The sequence below is a fragment of the Panicum virgatum genome, chromosome 3N (genome assembly GCF_016808335.1).
Source record: "Panicum virgatum strain AP13 chromosome 3N, P.virgatum_v5, whole genome shotgun sequence".
In the NCBI taxonomy this organism is placed as follows: Eukaryota; Viridiplantae; Streptophyta; class Magnoliopsida; order Poales; family Poaceae; genus Panicum; species Panicum virgatum.
Window position 1 is genome coordinate 7,213,022 of NC_053147.1, and position 12,844 is coordinate 7,225,865.

The following is a 12,844-nucleotide window of genomic DNA, read 5'->3' on the forward strand; positions in this document are numbered from 1 at the left end:
TCTGGTTCTCTTTTTGGTCATTTCATCAGCTGATCAACTCAAGGGAAAAAAGTGTGATGCCTAGATATTTTTGTTTTAGATAGATTAGGGTATGTATCAACCGATGACATGCATCCTTGACAGCTAGCAAAGCTCCACAAATATCTATCTCGCCTGCCTTCGTCACACACCCTCGAATACAATAGCGTTTGGTCAACCACGCGACCTGGAAATGAATCCATTGGAGCTGGATGCACGGATATTTTCCAACACGCCGTGTCCCATTCAATCTAGACTGTCCATGTTTGCTTGTCTGTTGAAGCCGTCTAGTCTTGCAAACTCTGCATACAAAACAGAGTAGCTGCCGAAGAATTCCTAGCACTGGTTGACGGGTTCTGGGAACTCTGAAGTTGAGTGGCAAAATATTCAGTGCAAACCACCTTCTCGGTGGAAACGTGAAAACCCTTTAAAAAATTATAGTTAGAAGTGCCTAAAAAATTTCAAAAGATGCACATCCATAGTGCATCATTAAGTGTGCTTTGTATCAAAAGTTGAGATGCAAAGTCGTTTTGGAAAAATTCATATGAAAATAACAAATTTCATATGCAAGTGCACTACAGGACAAAATTGTCTTCTAGTGCTTTATGCACTTTGAGTTTGTCATTTTTGTTTGAATTTTTATAGATTGAGTATGAATCTCAACTTTTGATACAAAGTACATCTAATGATGCACTATGGATGTGCATCGTTTGAATTTTTTTTTAATATTCCAACTATGTTTTTTCACAGGGTTTTCACATTTCCACCGAGAAGGTGGTTTGCACTGAATATTTTGCCGAAGTGGAGTGCCTAGTCGGCTAGTCCACACGGCAGGGTTTGGATTAGCTTACACGAGTCAGTCAGCCTTCCAAAGATATTGCTACAGTGAGGGATACACTTCCCGCACACCTGCTCCTACAGACTTCGCCCATCCCCGGCCTATGCTCCCTGTTCTTCAATTTCAGACTGATCTTGCAATGCAATCTCAAGCATCCATGATCGTAATTCTTATCATACATCTCACAAGATCATTGCAGCTACCATCCAAAAGGGCGTCCGCCATTCATTGAAGTAATGGAGCTGAAGGGCACACATTTTACCTGATGTACGGCAACGAATAGTAACTAGCGTCAAGATGCGGTGGCAGTGACTGAGCCATGAACCATCAACAGTCTGTTCTGGCTCCGCCGCAGCCATCACGGACCATTGGCACCAGCCAGAGCTGCGACAGCCGGACGGCGATGGCCGGCGGGCAGGCAGTCCCACCGGATGACCGGAGGTGCTGACCCTCACCAGTCACGCCACAGTTAAAGCGAGCACCGGTACCTTGTCATCCCGGCAGGTGCAGGCAGGCGTATCTCACCTCAGACGATCCAAGCCACCGCCATCCATGGACCACCACCGTGCCCCCCGTCCGGCCCGGCGGCCCCATCAGCACACGAGCCCCGCCCATGGAGAGGAGAGCTACTGATCATGCCTCTCAGAAGCGCAGAGCAGCTATTAACACCAAGGCAACAAGACGGCCAAGACCGGGCCGGAGACAGACCGGCAGAGCTCACATGCCATGGCACGCCACCTTTGGTTCCAAAAGAAATCTTACTATTTTATAGTATTAAATAAAATCTGTTTATAAATATTTTTTTAACAGCTGAGTGCTAATTCGCGAGACGAATCTAATAAGCCTAATTAATTCATAATTTGCTACATTAATGCTACAGTAACTATCCACTAATTATAGATTACTATATCTCATTAAATTCGTCTCACAATTTAGCTCCAGAATTCTACAGTTAGTTTTATAATTAACCTTTATTTAATACTTCTAAATACTAAAAGGTTCCAGAGACTAAAAAAAGTATCCGGAACCAAACAAGGCAGAGCCACAGCTTGGCACTTCACATCACACCCCTGCGGCAACATGCACCTTGCAAACAAAAACAAGTCTGCCTCCATGGTTCCATCAGATCATCATGCTAGTCCGCCAGCAACAGTACCCGACTGTGTCTGTGATGCCATGAATGGAATAGGCGAGCTCCCCCGACAGTTACATCGATGGTACATGCCTGTGGCTCAAGCAAGCATAGCATAGGAATGGGGCGCCAAGGAATCTATAGCTGGAGTGGTGGTGACAATGGAATATGGCGCGGCCAGGTGAATCCTGGCACGCCGGAAAAATAGGGCAGGCAGACAGACATAGCGAGACACTACTTATTTAGCTCCTATCTATATAAACTCACGATCACCTCTCCCGACACATTGCTTGGATTGGGATTGCCCGTCTTCTGACTCTCGGAAAGCCGCCGGCGGTGACGGCTGCTTCCGCTTTACCACATGAACGCCGGCCAGTCTGCTTCACAAATCACAGGTCGTGCTCGGGCTTGTCCAGACTGCCACTGTCGCTGTCGACCATCCGGCTCGAGCCGCGCCCGATCTTGGAGAAGGATCCCATGGCGGACGAGAGCCCCTTGAAGCTGCTGCTGCCCCCGTCGCTGAGGTTGTGAGACCGCCGAGACCGACGCCGGGATAGCTGCGGGGAGTAGGCTGCCTTCTCGGGGTCACTGGGCGTGCTTGTCCGGGCCACCAACAGCCGCGAGATGCTGCCGCGGCAGAACGGGCAGGCTGGCGACGGCAGCGTTAGGGTCGTCGGGTTGGGCTTGCTGTGGCAGCACAGCGCCAGCGTGCACGGCGCGCACATCTGGTGCCCGCAGTCCTGCACCTCGATGGTGCATGCCTGGTCGAAGCAGATGCAGCAAAGCTCCGCGTCGCTCACCTGTCAGTGAACCCAAATGAATGATGCATTAGCCCCTCATTTGAATCCGAGCACACATCAATAAACTACCAAATGAATGTATGTGCCGGTGGAATTCAAATTACACAATCGTCTCGGAAGCAATTGAATTTACCTCTGAAGATGCATCGTCCATGACATCAGCATCGCAATGCGAAGGCGATGGCAGAGAGTACTTTGTGCCCTTCAAGATCTTCTTCTCCCTCTCCCTGTTGGCTTCCATCAGGGCTGCTTCCAGGAGAGCCTTTGCTTCCGGATCGAGCTCGCTGATGAACTTAAGTGGGGAAGGCCACACCATGGGCTCAGCTGATGAAGGGTTTAGCAAAGCCGCACATGCTTCATAATTGCGCTTCAGTGCAACAGCATAGGGAATTCTCCTGCATGGATCAAAATCATTCGCCATAAGATTCAGCTGAGTATGTACAATTCAGCAAAAGGACAATTTGAGAGCAGCACGGTCAACATCTGGTCCCTCATGGAATTTTTCAAGCCTGGATTCGGCAAGTGGGTGGTGACTCCACTTGCAAATGTGAATTCAGCAAATGGTTGATGACCCCTCCACTTGCTAGTAGGCAGGGTGAGTTGAACAAAGGACACAGGGGCCAGTAGTTTTTGTTTCTTAAATCACAACTAACAAATAATTTGGCAATCGGAACAACAAAGGTTTCAGGCCTTGAGCTATAAATTAATTGCATGTCAGGGATGTGGTGCTCACCCTGCAGAGTCCCTTTGAAGACGATCTGCTCCCCAGGCAAGCAGTTTCCGGATGCAATCCAGGTTCCCACTGCGAGCAGCCAGATGCAACGATGTGCTACCAGGGAATCTGCAGCAGAGAGCAATAACGAATCAACATCCTCAATCTGACTGAGGAAGAGGAGCCAATTGAGCCGATCCCCTGGCTAGGCTAATGGAGGCAGCAGCAGCAACGTCAGCAAGATTACCCGTATGAGCCCGTCAAAGCGGATACAATGGCGCCGTTCTCCAGCAACATCTGCACGCACCCTGGCCGCCCCTGCCTGGCCGCGAGATGCAGCGGCGTGGCGCCGTGGTCGTCCCTGACGTTGACGAACCGGGCGAAACCCCTGCCAAGCTTCGACAGCAACGAGTGAGCAGCACGGACATCTCGCCGGGCAACAGAGTCAGACAGCCACGAGGAGTCAAAGATCTCACCATGAGTCGGCCACCGGCGTCGTCTGCCCCGCCGAGAGGATGGCCTGCAGGCAGTCGACATGGCCGAAGTAGGCAGCGTGGTGCAGGCAGCTCCGCCCGTGCACCGAATCGAACATCAAGATCTGGTGCATAGATCGAACACATGATTAGCAAGTGACCCTTGCAAGCGGCGGAACCATGAGGACATGGAATCTGAAGCTTTGCTCACATTGGCGCCGGCCTGGAGGAGCCTGAGCACGCAGTCAATCTTGCCATGCATCGCCGCGAGCATCAGCGGCGTCTGGAGCACAAACAAGAAGCAAGCAGAAAAGGATGAGATTTTTGTCCTTTCAGGGGGTTAAAAAGGGAGATTTGCCAGCAGCTAGCAGAGAGATCCTTGCAAGTTGCAAGCGAAAAAGGCGTCAGTTTGATGGGATCCAGCACCTGCTTGTGCCGATTCACTACGTCCGGCGTCACCCCGTGATCCAAGATCATGGACAGCACCTGCAGGAAAAGCAGCAAGCTCAGAGGCCGAGGAGAAGAACTGGAGGAAGGGATCCACGGCGCGGGTGGCAGGGGAGGAGGAGCCAGACCTCGAGGCGTCCATTGGCGGCGGCGATGTGGAGCGCGGAGAGGCGGTCGTAGAGCGTGGCGCGGCGGGCGAGGGAGGTGTCGGCGGCGAGGAGCGCGGCGAGGGCGTCGAGGTCCCCGAGCTGCGCCGCGCGGAAGTAGTCGTGCTCGTCGCCGGTGCGGGCGCAGCTGACGCCGTGCCCCATGGCCGCCGGATAGTTCGGCAGGCTTTGGTAAAAAGGCGGCTGCTCCGGCCCGACTCCACCCGCCGGCGGCGAAGTGGGGAAGGGGGAGGTTGGTGCCGGGCGCCGAAGCAGCGTGGAATGGGGAAAGAGAGGCGACGTCTTACGCCTTTTTATCGACACGCTCCCAGTCAGACTGTCTCTCTCTCTCTCTATTTAGCGAAGAAAAAAACAAAAGGAAATTGGAAATATATCTGATTTCTTTATTGATGAAATCAACCAGGGTAAGGCTCTGTTTAGTTGAAACGCAAAAAAAATTTGAAAGAATTTTGCTAATTTAAAGTATTAAATGAAGTCTATTTACAAAACTTTTGTATAGAATTTTGCTTCAGGTTTGCTTCGGTAAAAACTAAAAAAAATTAAAGCAGATTTTTTTTTTGCGGGAACAGGTAGACGCGCCATTTCAGGGCTGGGCTAAAAAGCTTTCATGGCACGCTCCAGTAATGCTTTGTAATTACGTGGTGCAGAAGATCCTCGACTGGATGTCTGGTTAGCACTGTGTTAATTATGCATTGTATGATTGTGCCGCTCTCCTTTTAGTTTATTTTTGGGCCCTGGCACGTCACAGCCCTTAAGCCAGCTACTTTGCGCGGTGCAGTGCAGCACCAGGGAGGTGACAGTTCGGGCACGAGTTGTACACGTTACCTGTCGCACGCACCACGCGCATCTCCATCTCGTCTTGTATATACATAGTAATAGCGACGGTAAAAATCCATGATGCGGGCAGCACAATGCATGGTTAATTTTGGCCGTGCTTATAGCATATATGCTTGGAGGTGATCGGGGCACCATCTTTAACCTCACAAACGCGATCCGGTATGATCTGGCCACAAATTTGCGTGCGCGTGTGTCGTAACCACACCCACACACGCACAGGCAGACAGGTCAGGTTTATAGAATATAGTAAGAGCTTTTTTTTTACAACTTTTACCCTATATCGCCTGAGGTGCACATGTGCGTGTACATCAGATTAACTTTGGGCCATACATGATTATGGTAAATGCTTGTCCGTCATTTGGGCCGTGTTTGGTTTCAACTAGCACAAGTAGTACTACTACTGTAGTTCACTTTGACCACTAATTAGGTGTATTAAATCAAGGTAATTTACAAAACCAACTCCACAGCCCTGTGCTATTTCGCGAGACGAACCTAATGAGGCATTTGACCGCACGATTAGAGGATGGTACTGTTGCATCACTGTAGCTAATCGTGGATTAATTAGGATCATTAGATTTGTCGCAAAAAGTTATGTCCATCTGTGAAAAGATTTTACAAATAAATTTCATTTAGTACTTCATGCATACAAGATTCTATTTCTTGCTAGTAGTACTACTCTAAAACCAAACAGGGCCCACACGCACTGTACTGTATAGCGGAGTCGCGGAGGTGCAGGGCGGGCCCCACAGCACGCCGTTCGGACAACTCCAGTGCGTGGGCCCCGCACGGGGAGGGCCCGGACAGTGTGGACCGTGTCCCGGACTTCCGGTGCCCGTGTGGTAGATTCGATGGATGATCCTCTTCTTCGACGACAGGGGGCGTGTACGACTGGTCAGGTCGGTCGTCCCTGATCTCGTCTTCGTCTCCACCCGTGGCGAGTGGTGACCATCCCGCCGTTGATCCGATTCATCACCCGGTCACGGCGATCCATCGCGCTCCTCCGTTTTCTTCTTCGGCATGCATTCATACTCGCCCAGCGGCAACATCGAGTAATTAACCTACTGTCATACTACTACTGAATGGTACCGTAGTACTCCCTCCGTCCCAAATTGTAAATTGTTTTGCCAAATCTAGATGCATAATTTTTTACTATGCATCTAAATAAATATTATATCTAGATACATGACAAAAAATATATATCTAGATTTGCCAAAACGACCTACAATTTGAAACGGAGGGAGTAATAGGCATAGATTTTATGAAAGCAACGACTCTACCTACCTTGCTAAGTTATGGATCTCTCATCAAATACCTACTTACTATGCGGTTATGGATGATGGATGTAGTACAGCCTGGTTTGTTTAACGAACAACACTGTATGAGTGTGTTTCTATTGATGTAGCAGAGAAATACAAGATTACCTTTCTAGGAGGTCATAATCAGTGACACAGCAGGTGGGTGGCACCGGTATGGTGCGGCATAACCTGGATTGGTGCAATCATACTCCCTCCATCCCCTAATAAATGCACTTCTAGAGCTTAAAATCTATCTCAAAATAAATGTACATCTACAAATAGGATAAATTAATTCTAGTTATCTTGTTTACTTACTTCCCACTCAAGATGCAATATTTACATCTACAAATATATATAAGTTTACACTAATATTGATCTCTTTCCTCAAACTTCAGAAGTGCACTTATTTTGGGATGGAGGAGTAGCTGCTGCCTACTCCAGTCGGACATGTACCTCTAGTCCCTTTCGTCATAGAAGTTGGAGTTCCACATAGCACACCCACTCCACAGCTTGTCGACTCCCCTGACCCAATGCGCTCCCCGACGGCTGGGTGGTGGTGCCATTGTAGCCTTGCCCTGGCGTCCCGACTCTAGACGGGCAGACGACCAGACCTGCTGGTGAAGTGGAGAGCAGCTCTACCATCTGCTTGTTCCGTGTGTGTTTTTCCCAAATCTCTAACCGTACCTTTTCTTTTACAGCAATCTAATTTATTAGCTAGTTGATATATCATGATGTAGTTCCATTGATATATCTTGTAGATGTATCCACTAGGAATTATGCATGTATTGCACTGGTCGATTACTCACATATTTAGTTGATTTAGCTATTTGTTATTTAAGTTTGTGTTGTTTATATTCCAACCTATTAGTATGTTGTTTTGAACTATTTGCATTGTAATTTAAGACTTATTATACCATTTAGAAGTTGTGTACCGTATTGTAGGGCGATTTTTATGAAACTTTACCAAATTGCTAAACAGATTTTACCAGTTTGTATATAAAAATTTAGTCCGACGTACCCCATGCAAAAATCCTAGCTACCCCACTGGTCATAACCAGACAACAAAAGAAAAAAGAAAATAAAAAAACAAAAAACAACACCAACGGGTTGAACTGTGGTATCAACAAGTTCCGAACTCAACACTATTCAACAACTCAGACCGGTCGGGTTGGGTCATTGATGCAAGACGCACAATTCGCCTTCACGAGACAATTCTGGCTGATCAGAAAAACTCCGACAAACATAGCAAAACCGAAGCCTTTTGTGACACCCACCGAACATCCACACTCATAACTCATGTAGTATGGCCTGATAATAGTGCCAACAAAGGGATGAGTTGCTCTCGTGCAATCCGCGCGCCTTATGATGAGCATGGACCATCCATTAGCAATTATACTGATGCATGCTCGGTCTGGTGTGGTCGTCAGCATTTGATTTTGATATGTCAATAATAGAGGAGGGAATAAAGAGGCTTTTGAGGAGCTACGTGCAAGGGAAAAAAAAAGGTTGGTCCGAGGGCGTCGCTTCGATGGTTAACCGGGGATCACATTAAATGTCTGATGGGAAAAGATGTTAGCAATGGCATGAGAGCGTTGCTTGGATGCATGCCGTTTCGTTTACTAGATGGTTACTCGCACCTCCTTACTCTTGGAGGATCACATTAAATTTCTCATATGTATAGTGTTATTTATTCAACGGTACATGATATGGCCGTTGATAAATTTGATGCATGACGCGACTTCGTGAATCTCTAAATAGTTTAGCATAGAGCGTCTACTATCATACATCCTTACTTCGTCAATCTCAAGATAACAAAATTTCAATTTTTTCCCCCACTCTTTTCTTTACAAACTGTTTTTTCCATTCAACTCATAAACCACCGCTGTCTAGGGTTGGAACAGAACAAAATAGGGTGATTATTTAGCACTGCTGCGATATGGTTCCTAATTAGTTGAATCCCTCTACTTTGACGCCCCCTGCGCCTCACCAGAATATATGGCTATTATTCATTCCTCAGTGGCACACAAATGTCAAAGTTTATTTTTTTTGTTGGGACATTTTCCAAGGGTGTTGAAGCAAATTAGACACACACACCAAAAAAAATCACCAATAGAGAATTCCGAACCAAGCTTTTGGTATTAGAAAAAAAATGCAATGCACCATTGGTCATCTACCCATACACACCGTTGCACAACAATTGCGCATTTCGCCGGTATATTAATTAGTTTGGGTGACAAGTCGACCTCCTCAATCTACGTTCGGATGGATCAGGTGAGAAAACCCAGCGCATCCATCTCCTGTCCGGCTGACCCTTTGAATAATGCACGCAAAACTCACCAATTCTGGCTAAAACCTTCGTCAAGAACTAATCATCCGATTCAGATCATCCACCGGAGCCGCACCCCTGTCGTTTTCCCCTGTGACCGAGTTGCAGATACGACTACTTCCCGTGAAGGAATTGAACTGCGAGTTAGGTTTGGACTTTCTTCACTTCTTTCTGAGAGGGTCTGGACTTTCGTCATCATCAGAGTCAGAGGGATGAAAAGATCTTCAGTATACAGGAGCTAGCATGTGTGCGTGCATGCGTGGTGTAATGCTGACAAAGTTGCAGCACGGCCGTGTTCAGCACTGGCTCGAGGAAACGTTCGCACAACACAACAAAATTTTGTTGCGTGGCGATCTAGGAGTATTTGGTGTAACAAGCTTAATTATATTATTGGCAATAAACAGGTGTGAATATGTACATAGTTTGCACTGTTCAAATGCCTCTTGTTTTTTGTCAGCTTCCCTTTCGCTTTCAGTCTGACGGTGGTGGGTCTCGCCTCTCGCTGAGGGGCTGACACGTTGATCGCGCCGGATCGGATCGGACGCACCATGGTCGCTCACCGGCTGATTATCATTGGATTATTCTTTGGATTAACGCAAAGCATAACGACCGGATCCGTTGGTCCGCACCTGCCTCCACTAGTAGCTACGTACTTGCAAATCTTAGTTGCACGCAAAATTAAAGAGATAGCTCATCCTCTTTTTCTTTTTTACAACTGTGTCTACGACAATTAAAGAGAGCGTTATCGTTTCACCATGTAAATTAAACCTGATCAACAAATTACAACAACACTAAACTGAAGCACTCTTTTCTTTTTTTTTTGAGATACAACTGAAGCACTCTTTTGATAAAGCATAGAGACGACAGGTGCAAACTTGTGTGCTTGGGCTGCATTTATCTCCGTATCGGGCCGAAAAGAGTTCTGTGTTGTTTGTCGAGGAGGAAAAGTAGGCCTGGCCCATTAGTATGAGGCCCATGTTCGCCCGGTGCCTGCATAGTCGTCAGCTTAGAATTCTGAATTCGGCCCATCAAGGCTGGGCCTTCTTCTGACAAGTTGGAACTGACGCGGTGACGCCAAACGTTGCAAGCTAGCACTGATGAAGTGCCAAAGATAACGACATTTTTCAACCGCATTGCAAGATCCGTTGAAGTACATACTACTTGCACAAATGGTGGTTTTTCTTTTTTATTTTTGAAAGGAACACAATAGTGGTGTTGTACCCTGAGCTCGACATCAACTGCAAATTGCATGACACGAACAAGGTCAACATCCAACAAACCGGATTCTTATCTCAGTATCAGAATCGATCGAGAGACAAGCACTATAACTTGTTGTCATCGACCGCGAGTATTATTCACACAACCATGATGCTCGCATCGCATCGCATCGCATCGCTAAAAGTATCCGCCGACATGGTTGTACGCCACCGGCATCCCGTAGGGCATGGCCACGACGGCGGTGTTCGGCCCGAACACGCTGCCGGCGGCGAGCCCGTTGAACCCGGCAGGCTGCCCCTGCATGCCGCCCTGCCGGTACTGCGCCCACATCTGCTGCTCCTGCACCAGCAGCTGCTGCTTCCGCTCCATCTCCGCCATCTGCACGTACGACGGCGGCGGCACCGCCAGCGACGCCGCGAACGGGTCGCCCCCGACCGCCTGCACCGTGCCGTCGGGCGCCGGCAGCATGAGCACGCCCGCCGCCGCGCCGCGCCCGTGCGCCGGCAGTGCCACGCTGCTCGCGCTCCCCGACGCGGCCTGCGCGGCCATCTGCTGCCGGACCGCGCCCTGGTCGTACATCCCGCCCAGGAGCAGAGGGTCCATTCCGCCGCCGAGGGATGCCGTCTGCCGGGACAGGCTGCTTGCCGTCTCCACCAGCGCCAGCTCCCAGTCCGCCTTCCCGGGCTCCGCGGCCGGCGTCTGCCACGCCGAGGTCGCCGCCGGAGCGTCGTCCGAGTCCGACGGGAACTCGACCCAGCTGCTGTCGGTGCCCCTCGTGGCCGGCGGCGCGGAGAAGAGCGCGAGCGCGAGCTTGTTCTCCTGCTTGTCCGCGGTGGCGGCCGGTTCCCTAAGGTCGACCAGATCAGCCTGACGTGCCTGATCGGTCTTGTTGGACGCCAGTGCCGCAGAAGCTTTCGCCGGCACCGATCGGGTGGTGTCAACGCTGTAACGCTCCGGCGCCGGGAGCGCCTTGAAGCTGTTCATGTCGGCGTACTCCGTGGGCTCGCCTTGGCCTTGCCCGGTGGGTTGGGGCGCCGATTGTGCTGGAACTGGCGGCGGCGAGCTGCGTCCTGCCTGGCCGCGCTCCCGCAGGAACTGCTCCAGCGTCTCGAGGAGCTTCTCGTCGATGCGCTTGACCTCGGGGAAGTCGGAGGATCGCGCGACGCCGACGTCGTCGCACCAGGCGTAGAAGGCGAGGAGGTTGTCGATCTGTTTGGCGGTGCTGACGCAAGTCTCGAACGTCTTGACGCACTCAGGGTACTCCATGTCGAAGAAGCGGTCGAGCAGGACGGCGAGCACGGCGGAGAGGTCCTCGTAGAGCTGGAAGCTCTCCTTGAGCAGCGGGTAGAGCGTGGCGAGCACGACGCGGCTGCTCCTGGCGGCGCCTGCCGGGCGGCACGCGAGGAAGCGGTCGAGCAGCTGCCGCAGCTGGCGCGCGCGGACCAGGAGGCCCTCGTGGTCCATGTCGTGCACCGACGCCGGCGCGGGAGGGGACGCGCCGCCGCCGCCGCCGCCGCCGCTATTGTAGTCGTCGGCGAAGCGCACGACGCGGGGCGGGGGGAGGAGCGAGACGAGGAAGCGGACGCGCTCGTCGAGGTAGAGCGCGTAGGCGCGGACGTACGCCGAGTGCTCCCAGGAGGCGGCGTGCGCCTCGTCGCGGAAGTCGAGGAGCAGCGACAGCGCGGGCTCGCCGGCGCGCCTCCCTCCCTGGGCGGGGCGGAGGAGCTCGCCGCGGAGGTGCGGGTCCCCCTCGGCGGCGAGGCGGTGCATGAGCGCGAGGCACTTGGCGGCGACGACGTAGTCGCGGGTCCGCGCGAGGCGGCGCGCGAGGGAGGCGACGCAGGCGCGCTGGGAGCCCCCCGCGGCGAGGCGGAGCACCTCGCGCGCGTGGCGGTCGTCGGGGGGCGCGCCGTCGTGGGAGGTGGCGCGCACGATGGCCACGTCGAGGTCGGGCTTGATGGCGCCCGAGACCCGGGCCATGCCGATGGTGGCCTGGTCCTTGACCGCGCCCAGCGCCTTGCGGATCGACATGGCGGCGGCCTGGGGTTGGCAGGCCGGGGAAGCACCAGCGGCGGAGGGAGAGAGGAGGTCTGCAGCGCCTCTCTGACGATCGCCTCCTCCTCCTCCTCCGGCCCCGGCAATTGGGAGTTGGGAGAATCCAAGAGACGGATCGGAGAAACTGAAGAAGAGGACGCGGTTTCAGTGCGGCGACGCGAGGAAGAATTGGCGGGTAGCCGACGCGCGCGAGGGCAGCTGAGACGGACGGCGGTGATGGTGGGACGTGGGGAGATGGACGGTCAGGATGAGCTGAGAATCATAGGTAGGAACTGGGGATGACCGGCAGACCGAGTCAACTGGCCGGCTTCTAGACGCTGGGCTGACGCTGACGCTGGGTCCCACTCCCGTGGTTCACCGGCGGCCCCGATGGCTGCCGCTGGCCGTCGGAATTTTCGATGCGGAAACGGTGGCGCTGCGACGCGCGTTTCTTCTTTTTCTTTGGGTGGACCGGAGAAGATGACGACCAAATTGGCGTAGGCCTAGGTGTAGGTGCCTTTGAGGGGAAGCACCGGGCATCTTGGTC

At 51.7% G+C, this 12,844-nt stretch overlaps 2 protein-coding genes across 2 annotated transcripts; both read right to left on the reverse strand.

Annotated features, from left to right (window-relative positions):
- Positions 1 to 1,927: 1,927 nt before the first annotated feature.
- Positions 1,928 to 4,880, reverse strand: LOC120664024 (E3 ubiquitin-protein ligase XB3). The gene is made up of 8 exons (XM_039942983.1): positions 4,549 to 4,880; positions 4,400 to 4,459; positions 4,185 to 4,256; positions 3,977 to 4,098; positions 3,748 to 3,888; positions 3,522 to 3,629; positions 2,922 to 3,183; positions 1,928 to 2,788 (listed from the first exon to the last, which is right to left on the reverse strand). The coding sequence occupies exons 1-8, from the start codon at positions 4,729 to 4,731 to the stop codon at positions 2,378 to 2,380; spliced, it is 1,359 nt and encodes a 452-aa protein (XP_039798917.1). The 5' UTR covers positions 4,732 to 4,880; the 3' UTR covers positions 1,928 to 2,377.
- A 5,326-nt stretch (positions 4,881 to 10,206) lies between these two features.
- On the reverse strand, positions 10,207 to 12,606 carry LOC120664026 (probable clathrin assembly protein At4g32285). Its single transcript, XM_039942985.1, has one exon. The coding sequence runs from the start codon at positions 12,292 to 12,294 to the stop codon at positions 10,441 to 10,443; it is 1,854 nt and encodes a 617-aa protein (XP_039798919.1). The 5' UTR covers positions 12,295 to 12,606; the 3' UTR covers positions 10,207 to 10,440.
- Positions 12,607 to 12,844: the final 238 nt, after the last annotated feature.